This window comes from Vidua chalybeata, chromosome 5, assembly GCF_026979565.1.
Source record: "Vidua chalybeata isolate OUT-0048 chromosome 5, bVidCha1 merged haplotype, whole genome shotgun sequence".
Classification (NCBI taxonomy): Eukaryota; Metazoa; Chordata; class Aves; order Passeriformes; family Viduidae; genus Vidua; species Vidua chalybeata.
Window position 1 is genome coordinate 49956134 of NC_071534.1, and position 19141 is coordinate 49975274.

The 19141-nt window shown below is 39.8% G+C and overlaps 1 protein-coding gene across 6 annotated transcripts; it reads left to right on the top strand.

Annotated features, from left to right (window-relative positions):
• Positions 1–1372: 1372 nt before the first annotated feature.
• On the top strand, positions 1373–18914 carry ING3 (inhibitor of growth family member 3). 6 transcript variants are annotated; one of them, XM_053942665.1, is made up of 12 exons: positions 1373–2198; positions 2366–2430; positions 6448–6548; positions 7934–7999; positions 10052–10148; positions 12304–12375; positions 12737–12856; positions 14749–14906; positions 15263–15453; positions 16612–16804; positions 17298–17336; positions 17970–18914. In XM_053942665.1, exons 1-12 carry the CDS (start codon positions 1855–1857, stop codon positions 18084–18086), a joined length of 1563 nt encoding a protein of 520 aa, XP_053798640.1. In that variant the 5' UTR covers positions 1373–1854; the 3' UTR covers positions 18087–18914. The 6 variants fall into 6 exon arrangements, with proteins under 6 accessions (XP_053798640.1, XP_053798641.1, XP_053798642.1 ...); XM_053942666.1 differs by having other exon boundaries at positions 14848–14906; XM_053942667.1 differs by having other exon boundaries at positions 2073–2198; positions 2366–2437.
• The last annotated feature ends 227 nt before the right edge of the window (positions 18915–19141 follow it).

Below are 19141 nucleotides of genomic sequence, written 5' to 3' on the forward strand. Positions count from 1 at the left end.
CTTTGTCATTCTGCTGGCATAGCCAAGCTTCATCTTCCTGTTTCACTAACAGATGCAGGGCACATGCCATTACTAATGGAAATGGCTGAGACATAGCCCCAAGAGCTGTGTTCCTTGGTCTCCTTGGTCTGGGCACCACAACACACATAAAATACCCTGGCACAGTAGGCCTCATTGAGAATTTTGCTATCCCCAAGTTTGAAAAGATGAGGAGAAGTCACATGTCCCAATGTCTGTGCTGTCCTGGGATTTTGGTCATGTGACAAATGGTAGGAACTTACTCTATGACCATATTTCAGCTGTGGTTCTAATAGTAGTGTCTTTGTTTACAGTATTGCTTTTAGACTTCAGCTGCATGAAATGTGCTCCCAAACATGTGTACAACATTTTCTTTTCTTTAAAAATCATTAAAGCCGCAACTAAGCATAAAAGAAAGTGATGCCATGAATCCAGATTTCCCCTAAATTCACCTAGCTTTTCTCCTAATAAATATAGGATGTTGTTACTTAGCTATGCTTTTGCATGGATTAAGTTCTCTTGCTGCATCAAACCCTTTCACTTCAGTAAGGGCAGGCATTTATCTTCCCACAAAGGGTCAATTTTGTGTTTTACATACTAAACTGGGTCAAGCAATTTCCCACACAAAACTCTAAAAATACTGTTATGTCTACACTATTCAGAAGTTCTACAGGAAAGAGATCTGTATGAGCAATAATATAGAGATTATTTCCACTAAGGCTAACTGAGCTTAATGACCATCTAAAATCTGTTCTCATTTCTATGTATAAGAGTAGTTGATATTTCTGGTTTGGCAGTGCAGACTACATGGCTGATGATTGAGCGAGTATGTAAAGTGACCACATTGATCAACACTTTTTTCACAAAGTTATTGAGTTTATTGTTACACCTTTTTCATTCTCCCCCATCTTTAATGACAAAGGAATTAAAACCACTCAACTTGCTTGCTATACTGTGCGTATCCAACACATTACTACCATCAGTCTTCATAAAGGCTGTATACAAAATGTATGCTTCACTTCCCAAAATTCAGTCATCTTTAACTAACTACTCACAATACATGAACTTCAGACATGAGAAAAGTACCACTTTCCATTGGTCTTGACCCTCAAAAACATCCCATGCAAGTTTTACTCATACTTAAGCATACATTTCCTTTTTGCTTGGCTACATCTGGCACAGATAAAGACGTGGAAACAAAAAGCACGATGGAAAGCAAACATCCTCTGTTACCACAGTTCTTATGCTCCTATACTTACATCTGGCATCATGCAAACCCCAAATTTTTCTTTCCCCGGGCAAAACACATGTCTGGATAAATGCATCAGTCCATGCTTAAAGCAGTAAGTAACAGCAACAGAAAAGTGATGAAAAAGACTCTTTGGGGAAATGAAACTCTGTGAAAAAACCCAGTCCCAAACTCGTGAAAGTGAATTACTGCAAGGAGTACTGTAACTGGATGGCAGTCAGTGCTCTCAGCCAATTTTGATTTTACGCTCTCAACAGCAATCCCAAAGCCCTCGTACGTTTCTCCTCTCCCAAGGCTGTCCGTAGCTGTGACCCGTGCTGAATGGAGCAGCTTTATCTTGTGCCGTCAGAGGTCACCGACTGAAGCAATTTCATTACTTCTGCCGTTTCTAATGCTTTTAATGAACTACTGCCGGCTGCGAGCATCTAAAACAACAAAAGACAAACAAAAGCCTCGAGAGTGGTCACGAAGCTGCAAGTTTTCCCTTTCCGTTCGCCTGACTTGCGGCGCTGCTGTCGCGCCCGGGACGCTCCGAAGGGCCGAAAACTGCTCCCGGAGAAGAGTGCCGCAGCCCCTGAGAGGCGGGAATGGCCCCAGGACCGCGGGAACGGCCCCAGGACCGCGGGAACGGCCCCGGACCGAGAACGCCGGGCAGGACGCGCAGTCTGCCACGGGCTCGCCCAGCCGAGACTACGCTTCCCGTGAGGCCGCGCGGCAGAGCGCGGGCCGCAGTGTGCGTCAGCGGCGCCAGCAGCCAATCGCGGCGCGGCCGCGGCGAGCGCCGTCCGCCGCCAATGTTGTTTTCGCTGAGTCGAGGCGCTGGTGTTGTTGGCGGCGGCGCCATATTGGAAGGGACGAGCGCCCGCTCTCGAGCAGCCCCTGGGCGCGGGCCCGGCCGCCGCCATGCTGTACCTGGAGGACTATCTGGAGAGTGAGTGTGTGCGCGGCGGGGGCGCCGGGCGGCCGGGCACGGCCGGTGCGGGGGAGCCGGGGGAAGCCGCGGCGAGGAGGCGGCGCCCCCCCTCCCCCACGGCAGCGAGTGACTGACTGGCTCCCTCCCTCCCTCCCCCTCTCTCCCGCTCCCCCGTGTCCCCGCAGTGATCGAGCAGCTTCCCATGGATCTGCGCGACAGGTTCACCGAGATGCGCGAGATGGACCTGCAGGTGCAGAGTACGTGAGTCCCGCCCCCTCCGCCTCCGCCCGCCCCCTCCGCGCCCGCCCCGCTCCGCCCCGCCCCGCGGGCACCGGCCCCACCGCCGCAGGGCGGCAGGGGCGGGAAGGCCGAGCAGGGGAGGAAGGAAGGAAGGAGGTGAAGCGGCGCCGCTCCGGCCCGCGGCAGCAGCTCCGTCCGCTCTCCCGCGCTGCCCCGGGGCGGTCGCACCCCCTCCCCAACGCTGCCCCGGCTCTCCGGCACCGCCGCTCAGCTCGAGGGCGTCTCATCGTCTCCCGCGGGCGAAGACTGCCGAGCCGTCGCGATGAGCCGAGGGGCGGGGCGCACGCCCCTGGCGCTGTCGCGGCAGCCCCCGACCCGCCCCGCGCCCCCCCCCCCCCGCCGGGCCTCGGCGCAAGGAGGGCCCTAGCGGAGCTACCTTCCTGGGCTTGTGCTGCTCCCAAAGGCATTTTCGGTGGCACGTCCCAAACTCTTTAGATTTTTGATCCCTAAGAGCAGTGATGGTGGTTTGGAACATGAGTTATGTCCCACTCCTTCCAGTAGGCAGCGGCATGCTCTCCCTGAAACTTTCCAGCCAGCTCCCTAATAATAACATGGGAAGGTGCCATTTGCTCGGCCCTTTGTGCCCTAGCTGACATGCAACCAAATACACTTTATACTTTCGGTTTTATACAAATTATATTTTATAGAAATGCTTACTTTTGTATAAATATATATTTTATACTAAATATATTTATTAATACATATCAGGTTTCTTTGTAGATCATTTTGTATCTCTCCTTATATCCTGATGTAATACACTGCCTTAGGCTGTTTTCAGGCTGCATTGCCATTTCATCTTTTCTAATGCAATCTCGTTTGGAACTTTGGTGTCCTGTAACACCCTGGGTAGCTGTTGCAGTCACTTAACACACAATTAATATGGTTATCTGTAACTGTGATCCAAAAGTATTGAATAATGAAACTGCTGCTGCACAAAAGATGAGAGCAATCATCAATATGGAAGGGACAGGTTATTGCAAAGGGGAATGAGAGAAAGAGCAGAGATTGAAATAACAATGGAATACTGTATAGGAGTACAAAATGCAGCACTAAGTGGGAACAGTTCTGTAATACTTTAAAGTGCTTTCCCTTGGATATTTATTTTAGTGGACCCAGCAGGTCTGTTTAACCGGCCTTATTGACACATATAGATCTGTGTATAGGATTTTTTTGTTGGTATACTATCACGTAAATGTTGTCTTGGGTTCAATGCTTAAAATTGTGGAATTGTCATGGCTCCTTCTGGGACATAGCACCTCTGAAGTCCCAGGGAGAATCATGAGGGGGAGTGAGCAACTCCCTGACATGGATAGTTTGGAATAAGTTCACAAATTTTACTTCTGTTCCATAAGAAGGCAAAGAAAATACTAGGGTTTTTTTTTTTAAGGTGTGTTTGAGAACTGAGGCAGCTAGCAGTGCCAAGACAGCAGATTGTCATTTCCTCTGCTTTAACTGAAAATGACAAAAAACACTCCATGTTGTTTACTGGAAATAATAAATGACAGTGAGTATTGTATACTGGGAACAACCTTAGGTGTAGAGAAAAAATTTTTCAGACCTTGGTACTTCTGTAATTCTTGTGCAATGATTGGCAAAGTATCCAAATACATTTATGAAATTTCTGGACTAGCACCTCTTCAGCATGACATGCCCAGCTGCCTGATGAACACTATGTGCAAACGTGGAGGTTGTTTGGTGTCTCAGAAGTACTTGAAAACAGTGCTTTGATGAGTGATGCTGTCCCAGAAATCTACATGATTTGTAATTCAGAGATATCCCTGCTGCTCTGCTTCAGTGTCATTGTTAACTTTGTGTTCTGTCCTGTTTAGACCACACTGACTCCTAATGAGGCAGGTTCTGCTGTTTGTAGTTGGAAGAAACAATAAACAGGGTCTATCTGCTGTATATTCTGCTAAGATTGCTGTGGAGAAAGCAAAGATCATCTGAGTTGGGACTTGACTCTTGAGCTTTAACTGAGCCTCGCATGAAGGATAAAATGTGTTTCCCTGTTTAAGTTAAAATCATGGATTATCAGGATTTCATGGTAAAATGTCAATATCTGGAAAAAGGACTGTTCTCATAGAAGTTTTGGCAACTTTCTTGGGAAATTTAATTGAAGAAATTTGTATCTCAGAATATAGTATCACAAGAAAAAATGAATGAACTTGAGTGTAGCAGAGAGAACTTTCCATATCATTTAATAGGTCTGACCTGAACTTGGCTTTGCCTTTTCTGCTCTTTCAGGAGAGACCAAGTTTCTGTGGAAACTTTCCCCTAGGCAGTTCACACAGACTGATAACATGTCCTCAATGAAAAGTGAAGAGGGAAGATACTTTTTTATCACTTCTTTATGGAGCCACTAGGATAACTAACACTTAAGGTGTTTGTGCTCAGAGGATAGGAGACAGAACATTTTGTCTTCTGGCTTTTTGGACCAAATTAGAGTCATTCGGTCAAAGAGCAAAGATTTTAGAAGCCTCCATATAAAGTGTGTGCTTCTTGCTTGCCTCTCAGGCTTCTTAATATTCTCTACATGATGCAAGTGGAAAATGCTCATTGTTAGCCTGTTTTAGCCTGTTTTACTCCAGAACTGTTCCACTGCTTTGTTTGTCTGGATCTAAATAAAGTTGATGTGAACTTAACATCACAACTGTTACGGCTTGGGATTCATGGTACTGTCCAGTCAGTTGTTAGATTCCTGATGGGTTTGATACCGAATGTTCCCAGTTTAAGGAAAATTGATTAGTATTTTGGATCATAGAGTATGAATGATTTTCAGTTATTTATTTAACAGTTTTAGCTGTGAATTTTCAGACCTGTGAAGACCCTTGGCCTCTTGGATTTTCAGAGTAAATCATACTTAGGGTTTCATGAGCTTCTTTAACTAATTAATTAATTTGCATTTTGTTTTGGCAAGATGTGATCCAGTTTTAATGGTGGTTTCTGGAAAGTTTCTTAGGTGTTTTACACCCAGAGCCTGAAGTTTGTAGGTGATTTGTGCATTGTCACATTTAATTTAAAACTGATAGCTGGGCAATGTCACTGAGAATGCTGGGAAAAAACCTTCAGTACTGGCATCTATCCTGACACTACCCAGGCTGTCCAAGCTAGTTTGACTGAGGCAGCTGCATGTTTTTGGAAATGTGCAAGCTGTTGAGTGCACAAGTGTCCAGCTGTTGAAACAGTAAACTCAGTGGGAGAAGGGTGGAGGGGAAAGGGAAGGGAATCCCTGTTCCTGTCTCTATAAACAATGTGGTTTATATTTTCCTTTCTAGAGATAATTAAGGTTAGAAAATGGGTGGTTTTATTTTTTCCCCCTTACGATATTTCTCAGCTTCCTGAAAGTGAGAATCCCGTCCAAATAATACTTCATCAGTGCATTTACTCCTCTGGGGGTGGAGGGAATAATTTGTGAATGCTTTCAATTTGCCCTGACCCTTCCTAGCAAACAATGGATAGGCCCTGGACTTAAAGGCAGTGACTTTGCTCTTCAGTTGGTCTACCTTTTTGAGACACTAATTTTTTTCAATTATTTGGTTTTGTATTTGACTGTTTCTCTTAGGAGAACATTTTGTTTCCTGCTCAGTTTGTAACTGGCTAGAATGTTCCAAAGTCAGCAGTCTAGACCCCTGGGTGAGGAGTTTGGGTCGTGCTTTAAGTCACTACCACTGCTCTTAGGGACAAAAAACCTTTAGAACTTGGAGTCCTGCCTGTCCCATGCTGGAGAGCACAAGAACCTTGATGAGAGTCCTACCAGAATGCAATTCTGCTTCTTGGAAATTAAGGTAAATATTTCCCTCCACTGTCCACTGTTGCTTGGTTGTTTTTGGTTTTTTCTTTTTTTTCCTCTCTAATAGTTTGCACCTCAGTCCTGTCAACTTTGTTTGAGAAAAAAATTTCCCCTTATTTTCTAATGTTTATGGACATGAGAAGATAACATTTCTCTCCATCTTTCCCTATGCTACAGATGCAATGGATCAGCTTGAGCAGAGGGTAAATGAATTTTTTATGAATGCAAAGAAAAACAAACCTGAATGGAGAGAAGAACAAATGACATCAATCAAAAAAGTAAGGATATCATAAGAGTGGATCAGATTTTTCTTTTGCAAACTAAGACAACCTTAGGAAAAAGTAGTTTATGATTGATGGGAGATTTAAGTGTTCAGAACTGTGCCTTCTCTTGGGCTTTCATAGAGGTGGATGGAACTACCTTGGAGGAGAAAAGTGAGTGAAAGGTTTCTTTGATCAAGAATTTCTCTGAAGTTTTGCTGAGCACTTGCTAGCATTTAAAAAAATGTCATCCTGAAATGGTGAGGAAGCCTGGTACTAAATTTGGAGCTCTGATTTTTTTGTTTCTGTCTGTGTGACATGAAGTTGCCCAAGTTAATGTGCTTTCTTTGAAAGGATATTTTTCAAGCTTAGATTCAGCATTTCCTGTGATTTTCTGCCTATGTCCTTCTACACATTATACATATGGTCTATTCAGCTGGAGAGAGGGAGGAGTGAGAACATGAATATGAATGTGTTCTGTGTTATCCTTCAATACTTGAGCATTGGTGATGGTATTTTTAGCAATGTAGTCCTTTATTTTGTCAGGAGAAACTCCTTTGTAGTCTCCTACAGTGGCTACTTCAGCCTCTAATTTGGGTAAGGGTTGTTTTCTTCTTTAATTAATGCAAATAGGTTTTTAAATTCTAGAAAAGAAAAAGGTCAGAGCTCTGACTCTGCTAGAATACATGAAAATTTTTCTATTGACTTTAGTTGAATCAAAATTTCAAGTAGTTTTCACAGAAGATATTATTCAGTGGAAATGAGAATTAAAAGGCAGTAAAATCTGTTCAAATCTAAAGTAAAAGCATCTGAAAATATACCTTTTTTTAAAAAAAAATTGTCTGTGAATTTTCATTGGTTAGAGGAGGCTTTTGGATTGTTTTGGTCAAATTATTTAGAATGCACTTATGAGTTAGAGAAACTTATTTTAAAGTAATTTAAATTATATAGAATATTATCTCTGTTTAACTAGAGTGCTGGAAGGGCCGCCCCACAGAGTACTTAGGCATCATTTTGAGGAGCAGTAGGATTTGTGGTGGTCCTGAAAATAAAAGACAGAGTCTTATTTTAAGTCCATACCATGATGCTGTGTAATGTAAAATAAATCCAAGAATGTTTAATTTCTTGTAGCATTTCTTGCAGAAATCTAAATAGCATTCTAGTGGGAAGTGCCTCCTTCTTGTAATTTGGCTTTTTCTAACAGAGGGAAAATAAATTTATATCTATTATATCTCTCATTTAAAATTCAGACGATTGTTGTTTACAGTAAATTTTCATTCTTTCTGAAAACTGACTTAAATTTGTCCTTTTGACTTCTGTTTTGTGCTTCATAACAGCAGCTAAAACTTACTAAAATTAATTCAGTTACATTCATAATTTAAAAAAATTTCTCTTCATAACAGGATTATTATAAGGCTTTGGAAGATGCAGATGAAAAAGTGCAACTGGCAAATCAAATATATGATCTGGTAAGTGGGCCCAAGATTTGTGGTGAATTACCTAAATTTATGCCCTAAGAAGTTCTAAGCATTTTGGTAAGCACTGTAGTTGTGCTGCCTGTACTTTTATGTCGTCTACATACAGATGTTTTGCTGGTGAGAGAAACATTTAATGTTTTATTGACTTTTAAGAATTTTGGGTAGTAAGCATCACTTAAATATAAAACAGAGAAATAGTATTAGAAATCATAAGATTTTAATGCATGGTTTCAGCCTGTTTAGGAGACTGATTGAGAGAATCCCTTGTGATGCAGTGTTGAGGAGTCCAGGAAGGCTGGACATCCTTCAAGAAGGAAATCTTAAATGTGTTGGAGCAGCCCATCCCCATGTGCCAAAAGCGAAGCCAACAGGGACTAGCCTGGCTTAATACAGAGCTTTGGCTTCAGTTTGGGGAAAAAAAGAGAGTGTATCACCTTGGGAAGAATGGGCAGGCACTTGAGAGGGCTACAAGGATTTTATGAGGTTATGTGGGGAGATAATTAGCCCAAGTCGAACATTATCTGGTTACTGCTATGAAAGACAAAAAATATTTTAAAAAATGTATCAGTAATAAAAGAAGGGCTGTGGAAAAATCTCCCATCCTTTACTGGATACAGAGGTAAACATAGTGATGGAGGACAAAGAAAAGGCAGAGGTACTTAATGCCTTCATTGCCACAGTATTTAATAAGAAGACCAGTTGTTCGCAGGGTACCCAGCCCCCTGAGCTGGAAGAAGTGGGTGGGGAGAAGAATGAAGTCCCTGTAATTCAAGGGAGGCCAGCAACCTGCTGTGACACTTGGACACACACAGGTCTAGGGCTGTGATGGTATCCACATCTCCCCACTGAGAGAGATGTGGAAGAGGTCACTGAGCCACTTTTGGGTATTTACCAGAGGTCCCAATAGACTAGAAATTAGCAATATAATGTCCATGTACAAGAAGGATCAGAAAGAGCATCTAGGGAAGTAAGGGCCTCTCAGCCTGACTTCAGTGCTAGGGAAGGTCGTGGAGCAGATCATCCTGAGTGTCATAACACAGCACAAGCAGGACAGCCAGGGGATCAGGCCCAGGCAGTGTGGATTTAGGAAAGACAGGTCTTGCTTGACTGACCTGCTTGAGGGAAAGGCTGTGGATGTTGTCTACCTGGACTTTAGTAAAGCCTTTGATGCTGTTTCCTACAGCAGTCTCCTGGAGAAACTGGCTCCTCATGCCTTGGGCAGGTGCACTATTTATTGGGTGAAAAATTGGATAGATGGCCAAACCCAGAGAGGTTTAAAGTATGAAGTTTATTTATTTTAGATTTTTCAAGAGAACAGAACCTGCAAGTCAGACTACACTCAAATATAGAAGACATAAAACAGCTGCTTTAGTTTCACTAGAGCTAGCCAAAAGTTTGTTCTAGAAGTTGGAACTGCCCCTTCTCTTTTGCTTAGCTGGTAACTGGAAAAACCTCCCAGTTTTTAATAAAGATGGGTACATTTTGCTGTATGATTACAGATGTAGAAAGCATTTGGAATGTAGTGTTTCTTTTCATGATAGTGAGTTGAGAATTTTTTTGTTAATTTTTGATACCCAAGAGTACATCATAGTTTGCTGAAACACACAGGAATCTCCACTTCCAGTTAAGACTCAGTACATGCCGAATTTACTGGTGTTTATAGTGGTACACAAATGGCATACAGATTTCAGTTCAGAACTTGCAATTTCCCCAGAGCAGCCCAATTTCTACTGAAGTCTATGTCATGTGCTGTTCTTTCTCTTCCCCTTTAAGTTTGCATAACCAGAGCACCTCCAAGTCTTCATCTTTATTTCCGAAAAGAAGTATCTTTGAGCTTTCCCTATGCTATTTTGGTGTTAACAGCAGTGTCTCTGCTGAGTGAGGGAAATGGAGGTGACCAAGAAGATCCTTTCTGTGCATTATTTGCTTAGTGCTGCATGGCACAAAATTGCTGGAAGGGAAATACTTAGCAAGCCTGAGATTAAGGAGATATTCATGTTCCAGAACTGGATGCTATTTATTTTTGCTTCATCTAACAAACAGGTAGACCGTCATTTGAGAAAATTGGACCAGGAACTCGCTAAATTTAAAATGGAACTTGAAGCAGATAATGCTGGAATTACAGAAATATTAGAGAGACGTAAGTATGCATGATTTTCTTTAAGAACTTGACAGACTTTCTGTCAATTGGCAGAATTAAAGTATCATACACTTGTTAGTGGCTGCCAGTATTTTCACCCATGTTTTAACCCACTTTCAAATTTTAGTTTAACCCACTCTCAAATTTTAGTTTCAACCTCAATTTATACCAGTGAAATCAAAATACATTTGAGTAAGTAGAATAATTTTTACACACAGCTGTTATCCTTGTGAATTGCTACAGTAAGATACATAATTCTCTAAACCTGTTTTTAATGGTTGTAGGTATTCAGCCAAGTACTTTGGCTTAAGCATGCCACCTACCCAGTTGCAAGGGTAGCATTTCTTCCTTGAACTGATTGCCACCAAACTAAGGAGGATCATTATTTTAGTTCTCCATGTACTTGGTGGTTTTCTATTTTAAAGGGGGAAGAATGGGTTGTTCTCTAATGGGCCAGTGAAGGAAAAGTATTTTAGGTAAGAAACCTGCATGTTAAATACAACCATGCCGGTATTCAGAATGTGCATAAAAATGTAACGTTACAGGTTTTTTTTGCCTGCTTGGTGTAGAAGAATCTGGCTTTTCTGTACTTATCAGCATTTAGACATCAAATTCAAATGTGATTGTGATAAATTTCTAAGTTGATTTAACTACAGTGATTTTGGAGGCAGTGGCTGTTCTCATAGCCAAAGATAATAAAAATTGACTTAAGCCACTTGGGGATATTAGGAATAAGTATTCTTTCTTGGAACTTTTTGTGGCTATGTTGTATAAGTTGGGGGTTTGGGGCTATTTTATTTGTAATTGCTATTACAAGTAACAGGCACAATAAAAGAAAACTCTAAATTAAATGCTATTAATTAACTGGCAATTACAGAAAATTACTAATTTAGTTTAGTTTAAATCCCAGCTGGTTCTATGATGTGGTGCTACTTTCTGTTGAACCATGTGTTTGGAGAGGTTGCTAGATAGGATTTCGAGAAATCAAAATAGAGAAGCACTAGACTGCATGTTGCATCTTTAAGGTTTGTTTGGTTTGAGGGTTTTGTTTCCTTGTTTGTTTTTAAATAAAGCTAAAAATAGGAGACTTAACATGTTTAGCTTTCAGAGTAAGTAAATACATTAGGTTAAAGTCCCACCAGAGGGCAGCCTTTGGGCAAGTTCATAACGTGATTGAAGTTCACTCAGCCAAAATAGCTCCTTATGCTTTGATCCTCTTCTAAAATAATTATATTTAAACTTTTGTAATATTTATGTATTACTCATGTATTTCAGTGCTTTTTGAAAGCACTGGAAGAGGTAAAGAATTGGTGAGGCTACAGATTTTGAAAGATGAAGTGAATTGCTTTCTTGTTTTGTCTGCTTTGTAAATATAAGTCAGTAGATATTGCAACTACTTCAAAATCTTTTTGTTAGAGATCGATGAACAACATATTGTATATTGTTCCAATTTCATAGTCAAAATCTCTTCTATGCTGTGATTATTTAGCCTCATCTTACAAGAAATGTTATTCTTAGACATATACTTGGATTTATGCCCATCGGACTTTTTCCTTTCTCGTGGGGGAGGATGGAGCTGGGGTTTGTTGTTGATGTTTTGTTGGTTTTGTGGAGTTTTTTGTTTTGTTTTTATTGGTGTTGTTGCTCTGTGTATTTTGGATGTTAAGAAAATCTGGACGATGATCTGCAGCCCTTTCTTTTGAATGTTAAATTATCTTGAAAGATGAAACTGCTGTTGTCTTGAGTTTTGACTGAATGTGACAAGGTAGACTCAGTGGAACAAGATGCCTTGTTTATACAGTTTACATTGTCCATACTGGTGTAGATTGTCAGTACTTTTGGTGCAGCCATTCTGCAACTTATTTGATTAAGTGGCATGGTGAGGGCAATGTTGTTGGTTCTTCTTATTGGCCTTGATTTTAAGTTCTTGATTTCAACAGTTGGACAGTAGTACTCACCAGTTTTTATTTGAGAACTAATCTCACTGGCTCCTGGTTGTATTGTAGAAAGGGTTTAAACTCCAGCAAAAATTCTTCTGATTAAAATAAATATAACTGCATTGTGATTTGGTTAATATTTTAAAGATCCCTTTAGTATGTAAAAGTTAAAACGGTGCCAACTCTCAATTTTCATATCCTTCTTACGTCCCTCTTAGGGTCTCTGGAGCTGGATACACCAGCACAGCCTGTGAACAACCATCACTCCCATTCTCACACTCCAGTAGAGAGTAAGTATTTGAAACTTATAAAGATGGCAACTTTTTATGTTTCCTTTGGGTTTTTTATTCTTTTGGTTTGTTTTTTTTGGGGGGTTGTTTTTTTTTTTTTGTTTTTTTGTTTTTTTTTTAATTTGTTTGGGTTTTTTTTTTTTTTTTTTGGTTGAGTAGTATGAGGGAAAAGATGGTTCAAAACTTTTTTCCCCTCCATCATTGCAAGGAGAAAGCAAAGTATAATAAATACTGTCTGTTAAGAAGAAGTGCAAGAATGAAATAGGTTTTGCTGGTGGGAATTAGTTGAAAGTGCTAGTATAATTTGCTTTTCAAGCTAAATAGATTTTACATTTAAGTTATTTTCATTTATTTCATTTAGAAAGGAAACACAATCCATCTTCTCACCATAGTACAACAGATCATGTTCCTGAAAAGAAGTTTAAATCTGAAGCTCTTCTATCTACCCTGACATCAGATGCTTCTAAAGAAAATACACCAGGTAATCCTAATTGTCTTTCATTTAATTGCTTTTTAGCCAGAAGAAGAGAAACCTAATTATATTTGTGAGTTAGTCTTCTGAAATCACAGAATCATGGAATACGTAAGGTTGGAAGGGACCCCAGTGGGTCGTCTAGTACAGCCTCCCTGCTCAAGCAGGGTCATCGCAGAGCACATGGCACAGGATTGTGTTCAGACAGTTCTTGAATATCTCTAGTAAGGGAGACTCCACAAGCTCTCTGGGCAACCTGTTCTGTGCAACCTGTCCTGTGTGGCCACCTGCACAGTACAGAAGTTCTTCAGGTGGAGCTTCATGTGCATCAGGTTCTGCCCATTGCCTCTTGTCCTATTGCTTGGCACCACCAAGCAGAGCCTGGTTCCCTTCCTGTGACACCCTCCCTTGACATGCTCATAGACAGGGATGGGGTGCTTTCTCAGTCATCTCTTCTCGAGACTGAACAGGCTCAGCTCACTCAGCCTTTCCTCATAAGTGAGGTGCTTCAGTACCTTAATCATCTTTTTTTCACTCCACTGGACCCACTCCAGGAACTCCATGTCTCTTGTACTGAGGAGCCCAGAACAGGACATGGCACTCCAGACACAGCTTTGCTAGGGCTAAGTAGAGGGTCAGGATCACCTCCCTCAACCTGCTGGTAATGCTTTTCCTAATGCACTCCAGGACACCATTGGCCTTCTTAGCCCCCAGGGAGCACTGCTGGCTCAGGGACAGTTTGTTGTCCACCAGGACCCTGAGGTCCTTCTCCACAGGGTGGCTTTTCAGTAGGTCAGGCCACAGCCTGTTGCAACCCCATGTTGCATGGGGTTATTCCTCTCCAGGTGCAATCCACTTTCCTTTGTGGAATTTCTAGACCCTGTGCCATTGATAATGACCTTCTGGGACCTGCCATTCAACCAGTCCTCAATCAGAGACTGATACCCCTTTCCCTGGGATTTTCAGTCACTTGAAACATGAGAAATTGCAGGCATTCTTACTCATCTGTGTTGTCCATTAAGTGTGTCTTCTTTGTTGTCATTTAACATCTGTAAGATGGCTGTTTCTTTTTATTTACACTTTGAGGAAGATAATAGTACAGTTTTGTTCAGCTAGTAGTAGAAATATAAGAGATCAATGCATTATTTTTGGGAAAAAAATGCATACAGCAATTTCCAAAGTAAGAGAAAGAATTTTTGCACCTTTTTTTTTAAGAATTGGTCCAAAAATAATTTTTTTTCATGTGTTGTCTATGTCAAAAGAGAAGTCTTTTTGTATATAGTGACTGAAAAAAACTAAACCTTTCTACCTGTTCTCAGTATTAAGGTGCTTCATAGTTTCTTTTCTGAAAATAAAAACTAAAGAGTCTTAGTAGTAGTCAACTACCTCAGTCATGTTTGCCAGTTTTAAGTCGTTTCAGTCATGACTATTTCAGTTTTCTTTTGAAGAAACTTTACATGAGGCTGCAAATAAAATGTAGCTATATTTGAGCAGCTGTCATTCTGCAGATGACCCTGGAAATTGTGTTGCATTAAAACTGATCTGTAGTTTCTAGAATTAAGATTGTTGAAAGTTTTACTTCAGAAACAGTATAGGTGTGTAATCATTCTTATCCTCTTCTTGATGATTATGGTAGTGAGAATAGCTGAGTATCATTGTGAGAGCTGTCTTTCTAAAAGGACTCCTTGCACATGAGGATAGACAGGGAACAAGCTTTTTTTTTCCCCATAAACAAATACTGGCTGTGTCTAATTACTTCTAAAACCTTTTTTCCAAATGATTAGACTGCTCTGATGCTAAGTGGAGTTCCTACTCTTCCACTGGTTGTCATATAACTCTTCTTAAAATGCAAAGGAATTTAGTTTCATTTTGAATTTCATAAATGTGTTCTATTCATCAAGGGTGTCGAAACAGTAATTCATCATCCTCTTCAAACAATGCATACAATACAAACTCTTCTCAACCATTGGCATCATATAACCTGGGCTCATTATCTTCAGGATCCGGGGCCGGTGCAATTACCATGGCAGCAGCTCAAGCAGTGCAAGCCACAGCACAGGTAATGTCAAAATATTCTTGTCATTCTGCCATCCACTTAAGATTGAGAAGAAAGGCTAGTGACTGCTTTTTTTTTTTTTTTTTTTTAATCTGAATTCCCATGATCACTTTCAGTTGATGTGATTCAGTTCTTATATTATAATTTAATTAATATGCGACTGTTTCATCCTGTATAGCTTGCGTAAAGGGACAGCTTGTTTTCTGACTTTCCTGGAAGATATTTCACACATTTAACTGCTTTCTGTACGTAATTTTGTTAACAAAGTAACGAGTGAACCTGTGGATATTATTAGCAGTTAGCAGCCTTATGTCCAAGCTTTACTATGCAATCTGATACAATATCAGCATTCCTTTTAGATGAAGGAGGGAAGACGAACATCTAGTCTAAAAGCCAGCTATGAAGCATTTAAGAACAATGATTTTCAGCTTGGAAGAGAATTTTCATTGTCCAGAGATTCAGCTGGATATTCATCATCAGCTCTGGCATCTACATTAACTCAGACATTAAGTTCATCAACCACAGATTCACGAAGTGGTAGAAAAAGCAAGTAAGTTTTCTTATTTGTTGACTGCAATTATAACTTTTAAGACAGATGATCTTTCTTTAAAAAGGTCATGGGCCATATTAGAAATACATTGTATTTAATGTCTGTGTCGGGGGTGGGGGGGGGGGGGAATCAGCAGAAGGTAGTTACTGCCTCTTGGCCATTTTTTCTGCAGGGCTGTGTTCCTTAATCCTTCCATTTCTTTTTCTTTAAGCAAACTCACTCCATTGATTAGCTTTTTTATCTGAGATACAATCAAGTTTCTTCCCTCACTTTTCTGTGTTTTGGAGAGATTTGATCTAACAGCAGTTGTTGGGAACTACTGTGCAATGGTTTGTAGATGGTTTTGAAATAATCTGGAGATGTTTTATGCCAGTTTCAAGTAAACATGACACTTCCTAATGACTGACCATCTAGAACAGGGAATAAATTTCATTTCTGATTGAAATTAAGTTTTAAAACATTTTTAACAACAGAATATCACAACACATTCAACAATCAGAACTTGTACTTGAAAGAATTTGTCTCAAAATGCCCATCCTTTTAAATTGTATTGAGTTTTTTTCTTCACTCAAATTTGCGTGTGTTCACAACTCAGTTAATAATGCTGTTTCAGAGGCATTTTTCATCTATGAATATCTTGGGCGTCAGGTCTGACCTATAAGCAAAAGCAGAGAAATTTTATTCTGGCACCATTCCTATGGAGTGATTGCTCCTGCTTGAGTGGAGATTAACAGAGAATCAGTCATCTTCAAAACAGTTATCTATTGTACATGACATATGACATTATTTATATGTAAATTCCTGTTTTATTGGTAACAATTTTTATAAGGACTTGACACGAAGGTGGTTGACGGAAAACATTGTGAAGAAAAGCATTTGTTAAAGCCACTTGACAGTTTAGAGCTGTTAAATTCCATCAATTAGAACAGCGCATCCTGCGCTTGTAAGCTGGTATGACTTGTTTCCTTTTCCAAGAGCATACAGTGGGTGCATTCCAGTGCTTGCAGTGGTTGAGTGAAATGTGATGGTGAATGATAGCTTTGGGATTTACATATTGCAGTATTTCAGAGTCAACAAAGTACTTGTTTAGTGATTCTTTCACTTGGCAGAAAATAAATCATCTGTGCTACTTTTTTCCTTTTTTTTACTCTTCCTCAGAAACAACAACAAATCCTCAAGTCAGCAGTCCTCATCATCATCTTCTTCTTCCTCTCTATCATCATGTTCTTCTTCATCTGCACTGGCACAAGAGCTGTCTCAGCAAACTGCAGTAATACCAGAGTCTGATTCTAATAGCCAGGTTGATTGGACCTATGATCCAAATGAGCCACGTTACTGTATTTGTAATCAGGTAAGGATGGCCTCCAGATTGAAATACAACGACAGCTGCTGTTTTGATGTAGCTGAACTTCCTTCTCTGAATTCTAATATTGAAAAAACTATATTTTTACTCTTGAACTTCTGATCTGGTTTTATTTGCTTACTGGTGATGTGAATAATGAACTGTTGAAGCTAAAAATAGTCCGTTTTTTAAGTGGTGAGATATCCTTGGAGAGTTATGAATCTGGAAATGGAGACTTCAGGAATAATTAAAATAAAAATTGAGGGGGTTCGCAGTGAACTTAGTTTTTTATCCAATCTGAAATGTGCAGATGTATCTTCTTTTGCATAAAGAATTTGGAAAATCAATTCACTGAATTGTCGTGATGGTGTTTGGGTTGTGTAACAAAAGTAAAATGGAAATGTTGTTACTGCTATTAATGGAAAAACCTCAAAGGAAGAAATTTGACTGTGGCCCTTTCAAAATGTTAATTGCTAAGGGTTTTTTTTTCTTATTTTACTAGGTGTCCTATGGTGAAATGGTAGGCTGTGATAACCAAGATGTAAGTAACAAAGTTCAAAAGGTTCATGAGAGGCTTGTGCATATAACTATTGCATGTAGGAGTTGCTTTTTTTTAGAGTTTGTTTTTGAGTAGAGATTTTTTAGAGTAAAGTGCATATGATTTGAACCATCCTTCAGGAAACTTCTCATGTCTCCACACAGCTTAGGTTCTTTTAGAAACCTACAGCCTTTGCTAGGTTCAAAAATGCCCTGCTTCAAAATATCCTATATTTCTCAGAATTTTCGGCTATTTCACTACTAATAAGAGTTCTCCTTTTCAAATAAAAAAGTTTTCAAATAACAGTTGAATATAATCATGTATTTACTGAGATAACTGCATTTAAACAGAAGTGAGTAATAAGATTTCTTTGTCAAACTAAGTATTTCAAAGCAGAACATACTTATTTTGCTCTGTAATGCGAGTCCATATATGACTCCTAGAATTTTTATCATTTTTCTTAGTGTTCTGAGTGTATGTTACAGATCCTCCCCTCTCCTTGTCTTGTCCTGTGACTTGTGCGAAATGCAGAATCTACGCTTTCAACTCATGTTTCATTTTCATATAATTGCATTTGTGATATGCATTTTGAAAAAACCCCAAGTCACAAACCCTCTCTTTTAACTCTTTTTATAGTGCCCTATTGAGTGGTTCCACTATGGATGTGTTGGACTGACAGAAGCACCGAAAGGGAAATGGTACTGTCCACAGTGTACAGCTGCAATGAAGAGAAGAGGCAGTAGACATAAATAAGTTTGTTCATCTGGCAAAAAAATGCATCCTAAAGGTTTTATAAAGGACTTGGGAGGAGAAGGGCAACTCTCACCACACTTCCTTGCAACCACTGAAGAGTAACACAGCAATCATAGAATGGTATGGTTGGAAAGGACCATAAAGATCTTCTCGTTCCAGCCCCCTGTCATAAGATCTTGAACTATTGGTTTTGCTAAGTCGTGTTTTAATATTGTAGGTAAATTATTTATGCACCTTGATGTGCTACAGATACTATTCCAGTGAGCCTTGGTTTGTTCCAGAGGCCAACATATGCAGACATTTGTACTATCAAACCATTTTCTCTAAGCAGTGGGCATTCTACAATTACTCAATCTTCCAAAAATTCAATAAGTCAAGATTTTAAATGTATGTTTTATATACAACAGATATATTCTGCTGCATGTACTGTACTCAAGAGCTGTTACGTAACACTATGTATATTAATAGTGCAAAAAGTCAGTGCTTCTGAAAGGAAAAAGAGACAGTGGTTTTTAAAATGCCTTTATAGCTTTGGTTCTTTATGAAACTTAATTCAGCAGGCTGAAGAAAATGGTTCTTGTATACAGCGGGCTGTTGTCCTTTAGGGTACTTGAGTATGTAAAAACGAAAAATGCTGTAGAATACAACAAACTTGTGCCATTAGTCTTTATATGTTTCTGCTCCAGAGAAGGTGGAGGCCATAAGAAGAAAAAAAGGTGTTAAAGTGACGATAAATTTTTATACCAAATGTGTTTATTTTTTTGTGCAAGTAATCCTTTAAATTTGAATTGTATTAGGTGTAAAATAAAAGAACCTCAACTCCTCAGATTAATGTTTCCTGTACATTTGTCAAAAAAAAAGGTCTCTCGCTGAAATGGTTTCACAAATTTCCTTTTTTTTTTTCTGTGGCTCTTTAATGCAGCAGCACTGAACAGAAAGATGGGGCTTATGCCTATTTTTTCCTTCCTCCTTCTTTCCACTATTAAAAAATATGCTTTCCCTTTGAAATAAAGATTTTACTTCAGCCCTGTGTTAGGCTGAAAGACTGTGGCTGT

Bases quoted from the DNA above. Each gene is read 5' to 3' on its own strand.
- ING3 (XM_053942665.1), top strand. From the start codon at position 1,855: ATGGCCCCAGGACCGCGGGAACGGCCCCAGGACCGCGGGAACGGCCCC. The intron at 8,000-10,051 runs GTAAGTGGGCCC...TCTAACAAACAG, and splicing joins CAAATCAAATATATGATCTG to GTAGACCGTCATTTGAGAAA. The intron at 12,376-12,736 runs GTAAGTATTTGA...TATTTCATTTAG, and splicing joins TTCTCACACTCCAGTAGAGA to AAAGGAAACACAATCCATCT.